General features: G+C 44.6%; 1 protein-coding gene across 1 annotated transcript in view; it reads left to right on the top strand.

Moving 5' to 3' along the window:
- Nucleotides 1-438: 438 nt before the first annotated feature.
- LOC147717812 (uncharacterized) overlaps nt 439-22,811 on the top strand; it is a 363,057-nt gene continuing 340,684 nt past the window's right edge. The window contains exon 1 of the mRNA XM_086924599.1: nt 439-601. Coding sequence (XP_086780725.1) covers nt 488-601 — 114 coding nt within the window. The 5' untranslated portion in view covers nt 439-487. The remainder of the gene's footprint in view (nt 602-22,811) is intronic.

The following is a 22,811-nucleotide window of genomic DNA, read 5'->3' as shown; positions in this document are numbered from 1 at the left end:
CCTCCAGAACAACAGGTCACAATGCCTTGGGTATATTTCAGTCCAGCCTTAGTGTCTGGCAGAGTGTCCATCTGTCTGTCTGTGCTGGTGTCTCTTGGAAGTAGGACTCCAGATTCAGAAATAGAACATAGAGGCACAAAAAGTCATGTGGGTCTGTAGATCGTTCTACTCATGATGTCCACATTTCATGTGATATTTCCTAACACCTTTTGCAACTCCAAACATTGCATAACTTTGTTTCAATATTCACTTTCAGCCCTCTGGTTTCATCCAAATTGTTTTCTGCCACCAGTTAGATCCGATTTAATATTTAACATTGACCTCCCCTCCCCCCATCTGTGTCCTCGGATAACTGTCTGTGCAAACAGATACTCCCAAATCCTGTCATCTGGGTTCACAGAGTATGGTTCGTCAGCATATTTAAGAGGGATGTTGGGTACATTTTAACATATTCTGCCATCACTGAGGGGAACATACAAGCTCCAAGATGATGCTCCTGTCCTGCGCGACTCTCTTCCTCGCTGCCTTCGCCCCCTTTGTCCACTCGCACCCACACTGTCCGGATGAGAAAACTCACCTGCTCCCTTTCAAGCTAAGTGAGGTAAGTGTCTGAGCCCCGCATGCGCTTCCCCACACAACCGGGGGGTACGCAGGGACATCTTAAGGACTATGGGGGCAATGGGCCAAACATATTTTTTGGGGGCCTGTTCCTAACAGCTTTGGATTTATGGTCCAGTTTCAACTCTTTCATGCCGTCTTTGACAGTGCACCGGCACACTGGTCCAAATTCTAGCATTGTTTACACATACTATTCAGGGATAGAGACGTTTTCAATGCTTTAACAGAACAGTGGCTCATTAATATACCTGCAAATAATCTCAGTGACACCTTCATATGTCAGCTCCTATTTTGATCTAACAGAAACGTGTTAATGTCTGTTGCATGAAACATAGACACAACATTCCTCTGCAAATGTCTGTAATAGATTCTCACACATCACACACAAAGAAATGAATGGGAAACTATTTGAAACAATCTGTTTAAGAATCATTCGAGGCCATCAGAACAAGACTCTGCAGAACAGAGCTGGTTCTAGGGGGAGGGCGGGGCTGAAAGGCTGGGTGGGGCCCTGGCAAAGGGCCCACCCAGCCCATGCCTTAAAATGCCTGTGGGGGTACGATGGCCAAGAATGTGGGGTATACAAAACGCCAGTTGTATCAACTCGTTAACAGAGTTTCCACTAAACTCATGACAAATACTTATGTCTTGGCACAATATCACATTTACCCATGTTCTATGTTGTTCATTTGGCAAGTAGTGCTTATATCACATTTATTGTCTTCAAAAGATGAGAGAGTGGGCCATGGCATTTCATGGATGCTCACTCTCTGGTACCCCTGCACTGCCCTTGCAGCCCATCACTGGTGGTGCAAAGAAAATAACAGGCAGAGCAGCAGGGTACAGCGGGGCTCCCTCTTCACATCCATGCATAAATGATACTGTACTGCAGGGTATGATTCCCTCACATGCATAATAGATACAGCACAGCAGTGCAAGATTCTTTCTCATACATAACAAATGCAGCACAGCAGTGCAAGATTCTTTCTCATACATAACAAATGCAGCACAGCAGAGTAAGACTCCCATCAATGCATAACAGATACAGCACGGCAGAGTAAGATTCCCTCCCATGCATAACAGATACAGCACCGCAGGGTAAGATTCCCTCCCATGCATAACAGATACAGCACGGCAGGGTAAGATTCCCTCCCATGCATAACAGATGCAGAACGGCAGGGTAAAAGTATTCCCTTCCCATGCATAACAGATACAGCAGGGCAGTGTAAGATTACCTGATATGCATAACAGATACTGCACTGCAGGGTAAGATTCCCTCCCATGCCTAACAAATACAGCACTTCAGGGTAAGATTCACTCTCATGCATAGCAGGTACAGCACATCAGGGTAAGACTAACTCCCATGCACAACAGATACAGCACAGCAGTGTAAGATTCCCTCCCATGCATAACAGATACAGCATGGCAGGGTAAGATTCCCTCCCATGCATAACAGATACAGCACGGCAGGGTAAGATTCCCTCCCATGCATAACAGATGCAGAACGGCAGGGTAAAAGTATTCCCTTCCCATGCATAACAGATGCAGCAGAGCAGGGTAAGATTACCTGATATGCATAACAGATACTGCACTGCAGGGTAAGATTCCCTCCCATGCCTAACAAATACAGCACTTCAGGGTAAGATTCACTCTCATGCATAGCAGGTACAGCACATCAGGGTAAGACTAACTCCCATGCATAACAGATACAGCACAGCAGTGTAAGATTCCCTCCCATGCATAACAGATACACCACAACAGGGTAAGATTCTTTCTTATACATAACAAATGCAGCAGAGCAGTGCAAGATTCCCTCCCATGGATAACAGATACAGCACGGCAGGGTAAGAATATTCCTTCCCATGCATAACAGATACATCAGGGCTGTGTAATATTCCCTCCTATGCATAACATACACAGCACAGGAGGGTAAGATTCCCGCCATGTATAACAGATACAACAGGGCAGAGTAAGAATCCCTCCAATGAATAGCAGACACAGCACTACAGGTAAGATTCCCTCCCATGCATAACAGATACAGCACAGCAGGGTAGGATTACTCCCTCCCATGCATAACAGATACAGCACAGCAGGGTAAGATTACTCCCTCCTATGCATACCAGATACTACACTGCAGGGTAAGATTCCCTCCCATGCATAACATATACCGCACAGGAGGATAAGATTCCCTCCCATGCATAATAGATACAGCATGGCAGGATACGATTCCCTCTCATGCATAACTGATACAATGCTCCAGTGTAAGATTCCCTCCCATGCATAACAGATACAGCATGTCAGGGTAAGATTCACTCCCAGGCATAACAGATACATCACAGCAGGATAAACTTCCCTCCCATGCATAACAGATACAGCACAGCAGGATAGGATTCCCTCCCATGCATAACAGATAAAGCATGGCAGTATCAGATTCCCTCATGCATACCAGACTCAATGCACCAGTGTAAGATTCCCTCCCATGCCTAACAGATACAGCACGTCAGGGTAAGATTCACTCCCATGCACAACAGATACAGCACAGCAGGGTAAGATTCCCTCCCATGCATAACAGATACAGTACAGTGGGATAAGATTCCTTTCCATGCATAACAGATACACCGCAGCAGTGTAAGATTCCCTCCCATGCATAACAGATACAGCACAGCAGTGTAAGATTCCCTCCCATGCATAACAGAAACAGCACAGCAGGGTAAGATTCCCTCCCATGCATAACAGATACAGTACAGTGGGATAAGATTCCCTCCCATGCATAACAGATACAGCACAGCAGTGTAAGATTCCCTCCCATGCATAACAGAAACAGCACGGCAGAGTAAGATTCCCTCCCATGCATAACAGATACAGTACAGTGGGATAAGATTCCCTCCCATGCATAACAGATACAGCACAGCAGTGTAAGATTCCCTCCCATGCATAACAGATACAGCACAGCAGTGTAAGATTCCCTCCCATGCATAACAGAAACAGCACAGCAGGGTAAGATTCCCTCCCATGCATAACAGATACAGTACAGTGGGATAAGATTCCTTCCCATGCATAATAGATACAGCACAGCAGTGTAAGATTCCCTCCCATGCATAACAGATACAGAACAGCAGTGTAAGATTCCCTCCCATGCATAACAGATACAGCACAGCAGTGTAAGATTCCCTCCCATGCATAACAGATACAGCACAGCAGTGTAAGATTCCCTCCCATGCATAACAGAAGCAGCACAGCAGGGTAAGATGTTCTTGCATGCATAAGAGCTACAACGCAGCAGTGTAAAATTCCCTCCTTTGAATAACAGAAACAGCACAGTGGATGTAAAGCAATCCCTTTTATCTCACAGAAAGGCAAGTGATATGTGAGCTCTACAAAGACCTCTGGAGTAGATTTTAAATCCACTAAGATGAGTATAAAAATGGATGAGTGTGTGAATATGCTTGTGCTACCACTAGCTTGCTTGGTGCTATCACTCGGTTTCATGACTCTGTTGTCAATCATGATCAGCAGAGCTCAATCCTTGCATCTGTATTCTAAACAGAAAACAGTTTTTAGAGCAGAATATTTCCATTAGAGAGATAGGTGCTGCTTTAAAAGACATGCTTCTTGTTTGGGAAGACCAAGGCGGGAGCAGGCCGTGGTTCACTGCCTGGTCCCCAAGTAAAAACAAACTCACAAACTTTTTTTTGAAAGATCCCTTAAATGTCCAGTCACACCAGCAAAATTGGGGGACAAACTTGTGGTAAAATTCTGCCATTCCCAAGAATTTCACAGGTTCTTCTTTGTTCAGTGGAGTCCTGAGTTTGCAGATGGTCTTAATCAACACCGCTCTGGGCTTAGTACCATTTGCAGACACTTGGTAACCCAAATATTCAGTTTCAGCCACATCAAATTTACACTTATCAGCACGTAGAGTCAATCCAGCATCACAGAACTGCCTCAAGACCAATCTCAGCCTCCGATCATGTTCTTTGGAGTCCACACCAAACACCAGTTTATTTTTGACCGCTTCATAACCCTTGAGAACGTGTTCCATGACTGTCTCGAACACTGAAGCTGGAGAGATTAGGCCAAAAGGCATTCTCAAAAATCTGAAGGTACCAAAGGCCGTAAGATTTTGAGAAGCAGGGTGTAATTTGACCTGATGGTACGCCGAGGGCAAGTCAAGGGATGAAAAATACTTCGCCCCACCGAGAGAACACAACATTTCGCTGTTGTTGGGTAGAGGATAGTGATCTACCACAACTGCTTTGTTGAACTCTGTCAGGTACACATAAAGCCTGGCCTCACCATTGGTCTTGCGGGCTATAATAATGGGAGAAAGCTATTCAGTAGCTTCAACTTCCTCTATGATCCCATTGGCTTTCAATTTGTCTAGCTCAATTTTTCTACTAACTTTCACCATAAGGGGAACACCTCGAACCTTTGCTACCTTTGGAATAGAACCAAGTTTTATTTTGATCTGATGCATATAGTTCTTAAGACACCCCAGTTTGTTTTCAAACACTTCAGGAAACTGATTGCCCGAAGTTTTGTATTCTCTCCCAATTTGACTAATTGATGGTATGTCTTTCACACACACAGAGGGGCTCTCATTGGGATCTAAAAAGACATGTGAATCATGTTGGTGAAAGTGATCACCTTTCATAGAAACATATAACTTGCCGGGAATCAATTGTCCCCAAAACCATCCTAAGAGATCAATAATTTCTCCCCATACCCTCTTGGTCTTATATCTGGCTTCCACAAGGTGACTTTCTTCAAAAGGTATTGGTCAAAGTACTTCTTTGGAATCAAGGTCACCTTGTTCCCAGAATCAAATAACATTTTCACAGGTGCATCGTTAATTAATACAGTATCTATGGGACCTTCACAACCAGATCTTTTGACCTGACAGATGTTGACTTCCTCTATCACTTCCTCAAATAAATCTACTTCTCTAATTTTTTTCTAATCTCTACCAGACCTACAACATCTCGTAAAATGACCTTTATGACCACATGTACTGCAGGAAGCTTTCCACTCCGGACAGTCTTTGAAGTTTGCCAGAGTTTCCACATCTGAAACATCTACCCTGAAAATTCTTTGAACTGCCAGTTTGAGACTCAGTCTTATTCAGAATTTCCCCCCTTGCTCCTTCATATCTGTTCTTTTCTTTGTCTTTATCAACTTTCATGACCACACCCTGGTCTTTGTCAGATGGAGGCCTTTTCTGGATAGTTTTCAAACATACTTTTGAATGTGCATACGTTTGTGCGATAGTGACCACCTCATGCAAAGAGTGATTATCCTTCTGCCACATACTGTCTCTTGCTTTGGTGACACTACAACCCAACATCATCTGATCCGTAAGACGCTCTTCTAAAGATGCACCAAAATTGCACGCTGAAGCAATTTTCGAAGTTCTGTAATATACTGTTCAACAGATTTCTCTCTTTTTTTGCATTCGTCTACCGAAGTAAATCTAATTTTTTAATTGCAATCTTAAACTCATTAAGACCAGACGTTTTGTTATTTGTAAGGTCAGGAAGATGCTCAAAAACTTCTTGTCCTTCTGCTCCCAAACAATGATTTTACAACAAAGTTAACTTTCTGCGCTAAGTAATGTCCCACAAACACGAGCATAGCAAGTAAAAACCTTTTTTCATTTTCAACCAGGGTAGATTAGGCTCACCGGGAGAGGATAAAAGAAAGTTGGAGCAGAAACATTCTGCATGCTTAGGAGATTAAAGCAACTTTGTAATAAAGAATGTACTCCTTGTATTAAAATTCACAAATGCAATTTATCACAAAGTGCAGTATGTGCAGTATATATATATGACCTGCAAATCATCATAAAACAAGAGATGTATGTACCAGTCTCAAACACACATTGTAAAAGTGAAACATACAAATCCTTCATATAAATAAAGTGAAGTGGTGTATTTTAGACATCAACATGTCAAATAATTGAAGCAAGGCTGTGCGCATCAGCGAAAGGCCACCAAAACGCAAAGTGGTAATACAACATTGCTAGAATTATTCTGGAAAGCTGTGTGCATCAGCACATGTGCTTTAACATTGTCTTGAGAGCTGTGCACATCAATGGTGCAGGAATCAACGTAATGATGCACGTAGATGTTAGTTCTAAGCTGTGCGCATCAGCAATGTATACCTTACATTGAGTCTAGCGATTCACTTGTGTACTTCACTAACACCAATGCAAATATTAAAGTAGAAAGCTGTGCGCATCAGCGATGTTGAGCCTACACCAAGGTGGCTACCAAAACGTTCTCCGTAACGTGAAAGGCCAGACTCAATACAGCTGTGCACATCAAAGTAAAATAGAAAGATGTGCGCATCAGCGACGTTGAGCCCACGCATAGATGGCTGCCAAAACGTCCCCGTAACACAAGAGTGAAGCGCACTCGATGACTTCACTCACGCGGAGACGTTGAACTTGCGTGCTCCAGGCTCGTGCATGGTCAAAGAGGATCGCGGATAATAATGCGCCCAGGCTTACTCGCAGCAAGACAAGAAACACATGTGTGCTAGTGTGCGCAGCCTTCCTTACCACAGCTGAAATGGCAAACTCAAAAGAAGGCGAGACAGCAGTACTGCTGGAATATAACCCTTGACGCTGATTGAGCAGCGTATGGTTAAAGACGAAGAACACTTCCTTGGATCAGAGTGGAAAATGGAACAGCTGCTCAGTCAATCCTGATGATATGAAAAGGCATATCAGTGAAAACGAAGCACTCCACGCAGTCTGAATGAAGAAAAGGTAGGCTTGATGTGTTGGGTCAAGAAGCACGCGCAGGTAGTTCCAGTCATCGCCAAATGTAAAAGAGAGATTGGTAGCGTTGAATAGATTAGGATGTAGTTTTATTAAGTGGAGTACAAATAACCCCATCCAGCATACTAGCCCTACAACTGCCAACTGACCAGTTGCTTACATTCTCCTGGAATCTTAGTCTCACGTTTTAGCCCATATAGCCTTGGAACGGTGAGCTACATTCTGAGGCAGAAAGAGGACACTACAGTATGTCTTTTCTATCATTCATCACCTTTCCTTTTCTTAAATGCACATTCAGTCTGTCTAAGCCTTCTCTCTCACTTTCTTCTAGCTCACATCAAATAAGTATCTTACTGTCTTCCTGGCGTCATCTCACCATCCTTTTTCACAATATATTTTCACAAATCTTCTAATCTTACATTTTCCTACACCTTTAGCTCTAAGATACTGCTCTGCGTACCTCTAACCCTGTCTTACCAACCCACTCTTTCATATACTCAAACACATACCCTCACACCCACTTCTCTCATTAAAAGTGTCCCATCACACTTCCCCTTTCAAATTCTCCTTTCCATCACCCCCCCTCTTACTTGGCCTTCTTTCCCCCTGGCTTTCCATGGCATCTCTGATACACCGTAGGTTGCCTTAGCCACTGCTCTGTCTCTATCAAACCCTTCTCTTGATCACCTTCTGTTTCTCACTCACACCAACTCGCCTTTTCGCAATCTCTCAGTCACACAGGAGCCAGCTAGGCATGCTGTTTTTATGTTCCATATCTGTAGTACAAATGCTGAATGATCCTTTTTATATACCTTTCCTAATGAAAACTAAGCTGTGTTCCACATCAGGCATCAAGTCAATGTGTGAAATGAGAATTCCATGCAGGTTGATAGTCATAAATCAACACAGTTATGTTTTTACAATGTAAAGAAGCAGCAACACCACTCCAAGCGTAAGTCATCAAACTGCGGCTTCTTTTTGAAGTTTTTTGCTGCTGATGTTCATCATTTGCAACAAATATTGACAAAGGCGTAAAGGTCGACTAATGCCTTTCAAAGGTGAAACCTGCAGGATTTGCCAATGTTTGTTAGCAATGGGACTCTTATAAAAGAACAATGAAGCACTGACTATATGTTTCGTGTTTGTTCCTAATGTAATTCACTCGCCCTGTGTCTCCTAAAGCTTTCAGTTTTCACTTCTACTTATAACCTATCTTTTCTTCATTCAGTGCATTTCTTTATCCCCACTGTTTCAGTGTTGTTTATACATTTATTCTGGTTTTGTTCAATGTACACATCTGAATGATAATGCGGACATCTCCCAGATTGCAACATTACAAAAATTGAGATAAGGCTCCTGTGTTCCTTTCCTACTGTGCCATAATTAAATCACAATATATATATATATATATATATATATATATATATATATATATATATATATATATATATATATAGCATTTCTTATCTGTGACAGGCTTGTGAAATGCTCCGATTCACAGTGCACTGCTGATGCACTTAAGAGTACGCGTTCAGTAGTGTGTGAACTCAAGTGTCCCCACTTTATTTTTCCTTGCAACATTATATAGCGCGAACTCGACAACATGGCATGAGCACAATTTACATTACAGAAGAACACATTCATTTGTGTTAGGCACGGGGAGACAAAGGGCCGGATGTAGGTCGGTCGGTAACGGCCGAAAATCGGTATTTTCGGCCGTTAGCGACCGAGATTCACAAAATGGTATGTAGGGCCACATATTTTACAGATTCGGTAAATTTACCGATCGGTAAATTTACCGAATCTGTAAAATACCGAATCGGTATTTTTACCGATTCGGTAACAATGAGATGTAGGTGGGACTCTTCTGAGTCCCACAAGCCTTACAGAATCGGTATTTTACCATGAAATCCAACTTCATGGTAAAATACCGATTCCGGTGTGCATGCACATGTGTGCATGCACACCTGTGCCATATGACAGGCAGACCTGCCCTTAGGGCAGGTATGCCTGCCACATGGCCCCCGAATCTTTTTTGGGGGTGCTAGAGGGTGTCAAAGTGACACCCCCTGCACCCTTGTCAAAATCGGTATTTACCGATTCGGTAAATACCGACCGGTAATGCCCCATTCATTCCTATGGGCTTCAAAGCCCATAGGAATGAATGGGGCATTACCGGTCGGTATTTACCGAATCGGTAAATACAGATATTTACCGATTCGGTAAAAGGAACATCTGGATGTTCCTACATATCCACCCCTTAGATTTACCGATTTTTAATTACCGAATCGGTAGAATTCGGTAATTAAAATTCGGTAAATCTATTTTACCTACATCTGGGCCAAAGCGATTTGCCTGGAATCACAGGATGTTGAGCTGATGCCGAGATTCGAACGTAGCTCCCCAGCTCTAAAGTTCGCAATTCTAGAACTTGTGGTGGGAGGTGTGTCTAAAAGTGTATGTCGGTGCTGGCCATCAATGAGAGAGACCTGTGCATTTTTAGAATCGGTGGTGAAAAAATATGTGCCACCAATGTACTTACCAGGGGAGGGTAAACACCCATTATTCCACAACTTTCTTTCCGCATACCATTACTCCGCATACTTTCATTACGAAAGTACCATGACTCCGCAATGCAACGCATTGCATTACATTTTATATGCTTTTACCACGTATACATTTACAACGAAATTCGTTGTAAATGCATGAATGGTAAAAGCATGTTTTTTTATGTTTGGAGGTAAGTATGGGTATAGGGGTATATGTTTTGGGGTACTAAGGTATATGTTTTGGGGTGTTTTGGTATTTTAAGGGTTCAGATATAGTTTTGGGTTATGGGTACAGGGGTAGTTTTAGGGTTTAGGGATAGGTATGGATTTTGGGGTACAGGGGTATTTTTAGGGTTCAGGGCTAGGTTTGAGTTTTGGGGTATAGGGGTATTTTAGGATTCAGGGGTAGGTTTGGGTTTTGGGGAACAGGGGTATTTTTAGGGTTCCGGGCTAGATTTGGGTTTTGAGGTACAGGGGTATTGATAGGGTTCAGGGCTCGGTTGGGTTTTGGATTACAGGGGTATTTTTAGGGTTTAGGGATAGGTTTGGGTTTTTGGGTGCAGGGTATATTCATAGGGTTAAGATGGGTTAGTGTTTAAGGGTGTTGGGGTATTTTAAGGAGTAAGGGTGGATTATGATTATGGAGTGCAGGGGTATTTAAAGGGAGCAGGGTGGACACCCGGAGCTGGAATGTACAGAGCATGGGAAGAAAAAACAATGAAATATTGGGCACAAAGCTCACTTTTTTTTCCGTAATCCCGCGCCCCGCTCACGCCCCCAGCACACGCCCACAGCACACAATATGAGACATGACATGAAGGGCGGAACGTACCACACGCCCCCAGCGTTTGTCACGCCCCCAGCACACGCCCACACCACATCGCAGACACGCCCATTAGGGACTACTTTGCTGGCACCGATCTTTTACCTTTTAAATGTATATAGTGGGCGTCTGCATAGCATATGTCCTTCTGCTGCAACTGCCCTTTCCAACGCTGTATTGGGTGTTGTGATTGGTGCTGTGGTTCCTGAGATTACCCACCTCAAAGGTTTGGGCTCTCTCTTTATTATATTAGTATGGATATATATATATATATATATATATATATATATATATATATATATATATATATATATATCAAAACAAAACCCTTTCAGGCATAGAGTGACGCATAAATTATGCAAAAAAGAAGGAGAGAACTCTGGGTAGTTCTCAAGTTTAGGTGGAAAGCAGCTCCTGTTAGAGCACTCTCAACACCAGCGACACTCTAGATCTGCTCACCTCAAATTTCTGTTTTTCTATCAAAGTTTTTAAGCATAGGATTAAGCACAATGCTATCCACGCCAAGATAGAAAATGACAAAGTCTTTTGCCATTTATACAGCAAGGTCTTTAAGCATAGGACTAGTACAGTGCTGTCCTTGCCGAGCTGTAAAATAACAAAAGCCATTTATCACTTCAGGCACATTATTACAGCTTTGAATTGGTAAAATACCAACTCAAGCCAACCTGAAATGAGTAAAAGCAACCCCTGGCACAGTGTTTCGCTCTAATTAAAGCTCTTCAGAGAGGTATAGCTTTGTCCAGACACAAGGGAGCACCCGGTATTAAGTCAAAACAAAACCCTTTCAGGCATAGAGTGACACATAAATTATGCAAAAAAGAAGGAGAGAACTCTGGGTAGTTCTCAAGTTTAGGTGGAAAGCAGCTCCTGTTAGAGCACTCTCACCACCAGCGACACTCTAGATCTGCTCACCTCAAATGTCTGTTTGTCTATCAAAGTTTTTAAGCATAGGATTAGCACAGTGCTATCCACGCTGAGATAGAAAATGACAAAGTCTTTTGCCATTTATACAGCAAGGTCTTTAAGCATAGGACTAGTACAGTGCTGTCCTTGCCAAGCTGTAAAATAACAAAAGCCATTTATCACTCCAGGCACAATATTAAAGCTTTGAATTGGTAAAATACCAACTCAAGCCAATCTGAAATGAGTAAAAGCAACCCCTGACACAGTGTTTCGCTCTAATTAGAGCTCTTCAGAGAGGTATAGCTTTGTCCAGGCACAAGGGAGCACCCAGTATTAAGTCAAAACAAAGCCCTTTCAGGCATAGAGTGACGCATAAATTATGCAAAAAAGAAGGAGAGAACTCTGGGTAGTTCTCAAGTTTAGGTGGAAACCAGCTCCTGTTAGAGCACTCTCAACACCAGCAACACTCTAGATCTGCTCACCTCAAATTTCTGTTTTTCTATCAAAGTTTTTAAGCATAGGATTAGCGCAGTGCTATCCACGCCGAGATAGAAAATGACAAAGTCTTTTGCCATTTATATAGCAAAGTCTCTGAGTTTACGCGTTTCGTGTCTCGTGGGCACTTCATCTTGGGGCTGTGGGCTGATGGCAGTGATGAACGCAGCAATTTACAACACCGTCGGGATGGACTGTTTTACTTTAATTGTGGTGCAGTAAGCCGCTGTGTTTTGCCTCCTTATCAACGAAATAAACCGACACAGATACTCACCTGAGTGTGGGCCTCTTTCAACAGGCAGGTTTGTGTTGGATTTGTTGTGGCCCCGCCTGAGTCACGAGAGGACCCCACTGCGCGCTGCGCAGTCCTGCAGAAGCGCCACATGACGTTTTTGCACTGGAACAGGAGAGCGCAGTTGTGGGGCGTGAGCGGCATTCCAGCGCCTGAACTGTTATCACAAACCCACTTGGTTTTTACTGTGGAAATATGCCGTTGGTGAACATCAGCAACTCACTTGAGGAATAACAGAACACTACGTGTACCATCAGGCCACGCGGGTGGCCACGCCCACATGGGCTTCAAAATGGGTGTTGTAAATTACTGCGTTCATCACTGCCATCAGCCCACAGCCCCAAGATGAAGTGCCCACGAGACACAAAACGCGTCGGGATGGACTGTTTTACTTTAATTGTGTTTTGCTTCCTTATCAACGAAATAAAGCAACACAGATACTCACCTGAGTGTGGTCCTCTTTCAACAGGCAGCTTCACATCCAGCAATCATGTCTCCTTCAGCCACACTACGGATCTCCTATGGACCGACCACAGCTGCGTTCACTTCACCTACAACAAGCCGAAACCCATCAACCACTCCCAACCTACCTTCCAAAGAAACTGGAACAAAATCACCACGGACCAAATCTCCGCATCGCTCCTTCGAAACTCCCCAGCCCTTTCTTCTAACGCCAACGAAGCCGCCGCCAACCTCACCCTATGGTTATCCAACACCGCCGACTCATTAGCCCCACTGAAAAAACGTCAAAGCAAACCTGGCAGCAAGAAAGCCTCATGGTTCAACGAGGATCTCAAGAAGTCCAAGAAACTCTGCCGCTCCCTTGAAAAGGCCTGGAAAAAAGACCCAACCACCAGCACCAAGGACGCCTTCAAAAGCGCCACCCGCACTCACCACCAACTGATCCGAAAAGCCAAGAAAACAGCATTCAAGGATCGACTTGACAACAACGCCCACAACAGCAAGGAACTTTTCAACATCGTCAAAGAATTTTCCAACCCCTCGGCCAACTCCAACGACATCACCCCCTCTCAAGCCCTCTGCGACTCCCTAGCTTCATTCTTCCACAACAAGATTGCAGACATCCACAACAGCTTTGACAACCATCCCGGAAACCAACCCACCCTACCATCTGCTGACCATCTTCCCCCCGTGAACACCCTCAACGCCTGGAACCCAATCTCTACTGAGGACACCATCCGCCTGATGAACTCCATCCACTCAGGATCCCCCACAGACCCATGCCCTCACCACATCTTCAACAAAGCAGACTCCGTCATAGCACCGCACCTCCGAGACGTCATTAACGGTTCCCTCAACTCCGCTACCTTCCCAGAAGACTGGAAACACGCTGAACTCACCGCCCTTCTGAAAAAACCAACAGCTGACCCCACCGAACTCAAAAATTACCGCCCCATCTCGCTACTTCCATTCCCGGCCAAAGTCATCGAGAAAGCCGTCAACAACCAGCTCGCCGCCTTCCTCGAAGCCAACAAATCCCTCGACCCCTCACAATCTGGCTTCCGAGCAAAACACAGCACTGAGACCGCCCTCATCGCAGCAACAGACGACATTCGAACTCTACTGGACAATGGAGACACAGTCGCCCTCATCCTCCTCGACCTCTCTGCAGCATTCGATACAGTCTGCCACAGCACCCTTCTACAACGCCTCAATAACATCGGAATCCAAGGAAAAGCACTTGAATGGATCACCTCGTTCCTCACCGGAAGAACCCAGAGAGTCCGCCTTCCTCCATTCAAGTCCGAGGCATCTGAACTCATCTGCGGCGTACCTCGAGGATCCTCACTCAGCCCCACCCTTTTCAACGTATACATGAGCCCCCTCGCGGCCATCGCACGCCAACACAACCTCAACATCATCTCTTACGCGGACGACACTCAACTGATCCTTTCTCTCACCAAAGACCCCAGCACCGCCAAAACTAACCTACACGAAGGAATGAAAGAAGTTGCCGAATGGATGAAACAAAGCCGTCTGAAACTGAACTCAGACAAAACAGAAGTCCTCATCTTAGGTACATCCCCCTCTGCTTGGGACGACTCCTGGTGGCCGGAAGCCCTCGGAAAAGCACCCATCCCGACAGACCACGCACGGAACCTTGGCGTCATCCTGGACTCTTCACTCTCAATGAACAGACAAGTCAGCGCCGTATCCTCTTCCTGCTTCAACATTCTTCGCATGCTCAGAAAAACATTTCGCTGGATCCCCTCAGATACAAGGAAAACAGTCACCCACGCTCTGGTCACGAGCCGACTGGACTACGGAAACACCCTCTACGCAGGTACCACCGCTAAACTCCAGAAGAAACTCCAACGAATCCAAAACGCCTCAGCCAGGCTCATATTAGACATCCCACGCAACGAACACATCTCGGGTCACCTTAAAGACCTCCACTGGCTACCCATCAATAAAAGGATCACTTTCCGACTGCTTACCCACGCACACAAATCACTCTACGACATCGGACCAGATTGCCTCAACTCTCGACTATCCTTCTACACCCCCTCCCGCCAACTACGTTCTTCCAGCCAAGCCTTCGCCACTGTACCTCGCATCAACAAGACCACCATGGGAGGCAGATCCTTTTCTTACCTGGCTGCTAAAACATGGAACTCACTCCCCGCTTACCTTCGCCTCACCCAGAACCACCTAGCGTTCAGAAAGCAGCTTAAAACATGGATATTTGACAAATAATCCTCCTCCCCTCCATAAGCGCCTTGAAACCCTCTGGGTATGTAGTGCGCTATACAAATTTCATGACTTGACTTGACTTGACATATATATGTATATATATATATGTCTCGAAATGAAAGTCAGTAATCGCGCACTCTCAGAGGTCCAAATACAGATACCATTAGTTTTTATTTTCAACCGCTAGGCACCGATCTAGACACTTGGTGTGTCGAAACGCGTAGCGGTTGAAAACAAAAATGTATGGTATCTGTATTTGGACCTCTGAGAGTGCACACTTACTCACTTTTGTTTGGATTATGATGGCCGGTCTGGGTTTGCTGGCACCACCACGCGCCACCTGACAAAGGGATTAATCTCAGAAAGACCCTCCTTGGATTTTGTATATATATATATATTGTAGATGCATGGTAAAAACGCACACGAACATCACTCGAGCTGACACCAGGTTTACCAGCCTTTATTTCATTGAGGTATGGGCTTGCTTCGTTTGCGGGAAATTAAACAGCTTTCCAAACGCCAACGCATTTCAAGTTTCCTCTTCATCTGGGGCTTTGTGGAAAGAGCGTGCTGCGGCGGGTGTCTCTCCCATTAATTTATACATAGTCCCGCCCTCAATAGGGCCATACTGGGGCTTGTGGGAGATGTAGTGCCCTGCTGTTCCTTGATATCCAATGCACTAATCACTGCTATGTAAAGCCCGGAGTGGGCCACGTGCAAGTCCTCAATCCTCGGTGGCAGCTCCACAGTAAGGATGGTGAATCCGTCCTAAGTGGCCCCCTGGGGATCATGGGGTGGTGCTGGTTCAGCGGATGAGCCTCCGCTATACTGATTGTAGACACATGGTAAAAACTCACATGAACAGCCCTCGAGCTGACACCAGGTTTACCAGCCTTTATTTCATTGAGGTATGGGCTTGCTTTGTTTGCGGTAAATTAAACAGCTTTCCAAACACCGACGCGTTTTGAGTTTCCTCTTCATCTGGGGCTCTGTGGAAAGAGTGTGATGCGGCGGGCATCTCCCCCATTAATTTGTACATAGTCCCACCCTCAATAGGGCCATGCTGGGGCTTGTGGGTGATTTAGCGCCCTGCTGTTCTTTTTTTTTTTTGAGACCCCTCACCCACCAGCGTTGCTCCACTGTGGCATGCTTCATCATTGGGGTTCCTCTCAATCGTCTACGGATTGAGGCGTGCTGCGACTTGCAAAATACGCAGGTGCACTTACTGGTGTAGACTATGTGAAGTGAAGTGGAGTGGCAAAAGAAGATTAAAAATACCTAACTAGTGGGCCACGCTTTTATTCCCGCCACTAGTTGGTATTGGTAAAAATCAGGGGTTGTTACTGAGAGAAAACCGGACTGTGATGAGTCTGGTTGTCTCAGAGATGTATAGTCAACATGTTGCGAGCCATTTCTCTATTGGCTCTTCATCAGGACTACACAGGGTTCAGCCCCATGTGTGCCACTCCTATTCAATCCTATACTAAGGATGCAAAATGTGCACACTTAATGCACAAGCACTATGGATACATAAGTTTTTAAATGAAATAATCTGTATCTGTAATTTGAAAGGAAAATGCATTAAAACAATGACCTGTCAGTTGGGCTGGCAGGTCACAAATGCTCAACTTAATCATGTAAATGTAACACCTGTATATGGTTGGTGCTTGTAAGGTCTAGCCAGTGTACACTCATTTGCGTGTCAGATATTTGCCACACAACATATAAGAAGTAAACTACTTAACGTGCTTCTAGAAACGCTATGCTAATACGTCATGGTCAATACCCAGGGATCGAGGGGCCTGTAGGTAAACCCTATTTAAGGAAAAAAATAATGATCAGAAAACTGCCACTAGTGATGCAGCTTCCTAGGTGTCGATTACCACCTGTTCTTGAGCATCCTAAATCCAAAAAGGAAGGACCCCCAGCCACTTACTTTGTCAAAGCCGCCTCGGGTCAAATAACCTACTTCTTGCCCTGGAGACCGCATACTAGGGAGTGCTTGCTCCGACTCAGTATTTAAAATCCTGCTCGCATTTGTGTGGCGCCACGTTGGGAGTATTCCTTTGTGCTACTAATCAGGCTACTCTTATGCTAGTACTGATGTGAAGGAATTACGAATCTCTTATTACCATGAACAGAGAATGTGGATTTCATTAAAGACACGGAGGCTAACATTATGCATTATTCTTTTATTGCAACTTCTAGCAGCCATTTTAAAGTTAATTCATCACAAAGCAAAGCTTTAGAATAGAATGCTAATAAGTTACAATGGCAAAACGGCAAGATAGATCTGCCTTTTTTAAATGCAATAAAAAAAATTCAAGTATTATGGAAAGATACATTTCTTCTTTAGAAACTGATGAATTCCAAAGGAACAGAGGCACAATGCCTATAAACTTCTTCTTAAGGTACTAAAGAATTCCAAAGGAAGAGGAAGGTGCGATGCCGAGACTTGCTTGAAGGGAACAGGAGGAAAACTGCATCTTGAGGAGGAACAAATTAGGTTGAATTATCTGAAAAAGGATACAATATTCAAATTGTGTACTCATATACCCTATGTAAAGGGGAGAGTATTGTTGATATTAAATAGTGCATAATAAAGGCATAATACAATAAAATAACAAAAAGTTGTTTCCTTATTAAACATTTTTTTTGTAATTATTTTTTTAAGTTCCAATCTTCAAACAAATGCAATAAATTATTATTATGTTATCTTTAGAGTCCACTGCCGGGAGGGAAGGGTTGGGATAATGTTAGCCGCCGTGTCTTTAATGAAATCCGGATTCTCTGGTCATGGCAATAGGAGAATCCCAATTTCATTACAAGACCGAAGGCTACCATTATGGATATTAGTAGTCAAGTAAATCTACATCAGACATGTGTTCAACAGGTTTGCAGTAGTGTTTCGCAAATGAAAAATGAAATGAAAAAGGCTCTTCTATAGCGCATGGCTACTCGGGAGCATCCCAGCGCTTGGGAAAGGCCCAAAGGGGAATTAAAGTGCAGAGGGCCAGGGCCAGAGGCTCTAAGTCCTAGGAAAGAGCCAGGTTTTTAACTTTTTCCGAAATGCAAGCAAATTGGGCTCCTGGCGAAGAGATGGAGGAAGGGAGTTCCACAATTTTGCTGCATTATATGAGAAAAGACGGCCACCAGTGCGGGACCTGTTAATTCTAGGGATCACTGCAAGATTCAGATCATTGGAACGAAGGTTTCTGAGAGCTGTGTATGGTCTGACCATCCTATCTAAAATAGGAGGGCCTTTCCCATAAAAAGCTTTATGTGCCATGCAGAGTGTCTTAAAATGGATCAGCTCCTTCACCGGAAGCCAGTGAAGGGCGTTCAGCGCGGGTCTAGCTGAGGAGCGATGACTAGTACCCGTTGGTAATCTTGCCGCCGATTTTCTGAACGATCTGAAGTTGCTGGGTCACCGATGCTGGAGCTCCTAAGTAGATTGCGTTGCCATAATCTATCCTAGAAAGAATTAATGACTGGATTAGAATTTTTTTGGCTTTTTCTGGCAATTGAGGGAGGATTTTGCGGATTGTCTTTAATAGCCCGAAGCAAGTGGCCGCTGTTTTTCTTGCCTGGGGCCTGAAAGACAGTTCCGCATCAAGCCAAAAGTCATGGAGAAGTGTGGCTCACTGGTTAGAGCAGGCAGACCCTGAAGCAGAGGTCAGACCCGGGACCAGGGTTCAATTCTCGACGCGGCAGGGTCTTGAGCTCAAATGTCCACGGACTCGATAATTCTCGCTTCGGTGCCTGACCTAATCATGGGTTCAGACTCTGCAACTCTAGGCATTAAGCTTGCTTAATCTCCACAACGGCCCCCGCGGCGGGATGCCTGGCTTCCACCTTGGGGATGCCCTGTAGGGGCTATCTCACAGGGAAAAGCCAGGACGGGTTCCCAAGGCAAGCGCTTAGAGACCCCTGGGTGATAAGCGCTATATAAATCCAATATACAATACAATACAATACAAGGCTCTTAATCTCAGTTTTAGGAGTGGAGCCAGGACCCACACAGAGGGGCCAGGACATAGAGTTGTCAAATGTGGCCCGCCTTCCGAATAACATCAGCTCAGTCATATCGTCCTCCTGGCCCCCTAGGGCAATTCCATGAAGGACTGGTTGAAATAGTAATGGACCTGGCTAATACAGTCTCCAAGTTTATGGTGATGGGGGACTTGAACCTTCACTTTAATAGCCCACTAGATTCCACTGCTACAGACCTGACTAAAGATTTTGGGATCTACGATTTTAGTCAAAAAGTCCAACATGCTACCCACTCTAGAGGAAATCCTTTGGACCCTATTCTTTCGAACATCCCAGATTTAACTACGGATGATCCTTATCCGATCCCATGGTCGGACCACATGGTAATCCCTTTTACCTGGAAGGTGCCCTGTCCCAGTCCAAACACATCCTCCCACAGAGCATTAGCTAGACATTGGCCCAAACTTGAGCTCCATGAATGGTCAGAAATCTTGAAGAAGACTGAACCTTCTGCTAACCTGGACATAGATAGAGCAAATAGGGATTTTAACCAGTGGATAGAACAGTCTTTAGACAGTGTGCTCCCAAAACAAACGATTATTAAAAAGAAAGGCTCCATTAACCAACCTTGGTTTAATTCAGAGCTTAGGACTCTTAAACAAGAGTGTAAACGGGAGGAGAGGCAATGGCGGAAAGATTTCAATCCTGTGAAGAAAAGTAAATATAGAGCCACTATAAAGAACTATAAGTCCGCTCTAACCACCGCTAAATCTACTTTTTACGCAGACAAAATTGAGACCTCCGCTAACACCCCTAGAGAGATGTTTAGAATTGTAAAGTCCCTGCTAAAAGCCCCTGATCCGCTGCCCACCTCAGATGAAACAGGTGCCCGCTGTGAAGAACTGGCGAACTTTTTCACCACTAAAATTCAAAAGATCCTCATCACTCTTCCTCCCACATCCTCTGTTGAACCCCACTCCTTGTTTTTTACCCCGGTCAAATCAACTTCTCCTCAGCTTTCCTCATTTTCTCTTCTCAAGGAAGATCTTCTACCCCCTCTTCTGAATGCCATAAAGAGTGGCTCGCCGCTTGACCCCGCCCCAATGAACATCCTAAACTCAGTCGTACCTATCATCAGCAAACCTATTGTCAACTTGGTTAATTCTTCTCTATAGAGTCAGGTATGGTCCCTAGAGAGTGGAAAATGGCTATGGTCAAGGCCTTGATAAAGAAACCTAACCTTGACCTAGGTGATTTTTCTAACTATCGCCCCATTTCCCTGCTCCCGGGTATCAGTAAGTTGACTGAAAAGTTTATCAACAACCAACTGGCTTCTATCTTAGAATTACACAATCTCCTTCATCCATCCCAAACAGGGTTCCGCAGAGGTCAGGGAACAGAAAGTGGTTGAGGAGTCCAGGAGGATTTTGGACGTAGGTGGCAGCCATCATCCTCCTGGACCTCAGCGCCGCCTTTGATACGGTTAATCACCGTATCCTCCTATCTCGCCTTAACAACATCGGAGTCACGAGCAAGGCCCTTAGGTGGCTTGAATCTTTCCTTAGGGATAGGTTTTTCAAGATGTTTCCGGACAACAGCTGCTCCCACCCGGTTCCGTTGCAGTGTGGGGTGCCGCAGGGCCCCTCCCTCAGCCCCACACTGTTTAACGTGTACATGGCTCCCCTGGCGGAGATAGTGGCCCCTTTCGGGATTCAACTGGTAAGTTACGCCGATGACACCCAGCTGGTGGTCTCCTTGAGCCAGGAAGAACATCCTTCTATGAACCTGTGCAACTGTCTGGAAGCGGTTGCAAGATGGATGGACCAGTCCCATCTCAAGCTGAATGGCTGAAAGACTGAGCTGATGTTACTCGGAAGGCGAAGGCAAAGGTATTGGAACTGGACCAGTCGGCCTCCTTAAGAATATCATCTAACTTACTTCCTTTCCAAAAGGATTGGCTGGCCATAGCGCCTCTCAAAGAATGTGCTTGAAATCTTTGGAGGTCAATACCTGCCATTTGCATAGCTAGTTTAACGAATCTAGCAATAGAGGGAGAAGAGACAGGTTTTAAGGGTTTAACAAAGGAAATAAGAAGCTGGTTTACACCAGCGGTGCGATGTTTGTTCATCCTTGTATCATACTCCTTCATACAATCTACCACACACAACTTTGTGCAAGCATCGAATCTTGACTAAAAAATCATATCAGACATGGTTTTGTTCTTTTGATAATTTCATATCTGACGCTGAAGTGCTTTAACGTCTGATACCCTCCGACAGGATATAAGAGTAAGAAGAGAAGCTAGTTTATTAGAGATTTTGTTATTATCTAGCAGGATATTTTGGAGCCAGTTACAAAAAAGGTCAAGTAATAATTTCACGTCCCAAAGTGTTTTGTGTTTAGGTGGTCTTTTAAGCCTAAAGCTTTTCATAATTCTGCAAATTATTAAATGTTTGCCAATTGATCTACCATTTAAAAGGAGTGACCCGCGGAACTAGCTGATCTATAGCAGTTAATTGATCTATAGGACAGACCTCTTTCAAATTGTTCAACAAGAAAGTTGGCTACGTGCACAATAGGAGCCTCCATGGAATACAGGTTCCTTTCCAATCACCAACGAATGCATCTTTTCCAGTTCCCGCTGTATCTATAGTATGCACTGGGGGCCCATGATTCTTGGAGGAGAGAAGGAACCTGTGCCGAAAGGTCAGAGATTTCATTGGCTAGCCTGACACTTTACAGGCAAGAAGGTTTAACGTCCCGCTCTTAGGAGGCCTGGTGAAGCTGGGAGTAGAAAGGTTATTTCGTAAGTTAGTTCCAAGATCGTTGTAAAACCAACGTTGGGACGGCCAAAAAGGTGTTATTAGGATTATTGAACATTGTTCTTTCCTCAACTCCTGCAGGGCACGCTGGATCATTGCAAAGGGGGAAATACATATCCCCAAATTCCTTTCCAAGGTTGAAGAAAGGTATTCACTGCCAGAACACCTGGGTGTGGCATCCAGCTGAAGTATTTGCATAGTTGGGATTTCAGCCTGCTCATGAAGAGGTCTACTTCTAAGGGACCCCAAAAGTAATCTAGTCTTCGAAACACGTTTGTGTTCCGTTTCCAGTCTGTGTGATCTACTAGGAATCTGGAATTCCAATCTGCACAGACATTGTTTTGTCCTGGTAGGTATTCTGCTCTTAGGGATATTTTGTGTTCCAGGTGGAACATCCATAGCTTTTTGGGTAGGTTGGAGAGGTCCAGTGACTTGGTGCCCCCTAGACGATTTATGTAGGCTACGACTGACATGTTGTCCATCTTGGGAATGACTGACCACCCTTGAAGGGATTGCTTGAAACTCATTAGGGCATAAAGCCCGGCAGTTAACTCCAAGATATTTATGTGGAGCAAACTCTCCGAATAGGACCATAAGCCTCCCGTGTTCCGATTCTGAAAGCAAACACCCTGTCATAAAGGCTGGCATCTGATTCCCACACAAATTCTGGGGTAATGCCAAACATGTATTTGCCATTCCATGCATTCAGATCTTCTAACCGCCAGGTCAGTTCTGTTTTGGCTTCTGTGTCTAGGCAAATTTTTTCTCCGTACCATAGGCCAGATCAAAGGGCTCTGCC

This window comes from Lissotriton vulgaris, chromosome 5 (assembly GCF_964263255.1).
Source record: "Lissotriton vulgaris chromosome 5, aLisVul1.2, whole genome shotgun sequence".
Lineage (NCBI taxonomy): Eukaryota > Metazoa > Chordata > Amphibia > Caudata > Salamandridae > Lissotriton > Lissotriton vulgaris.
Note: the sequence above shows the minus strand (reverse complement) of the source record. Positions and strands in the feature narration are given on the sequence as shown.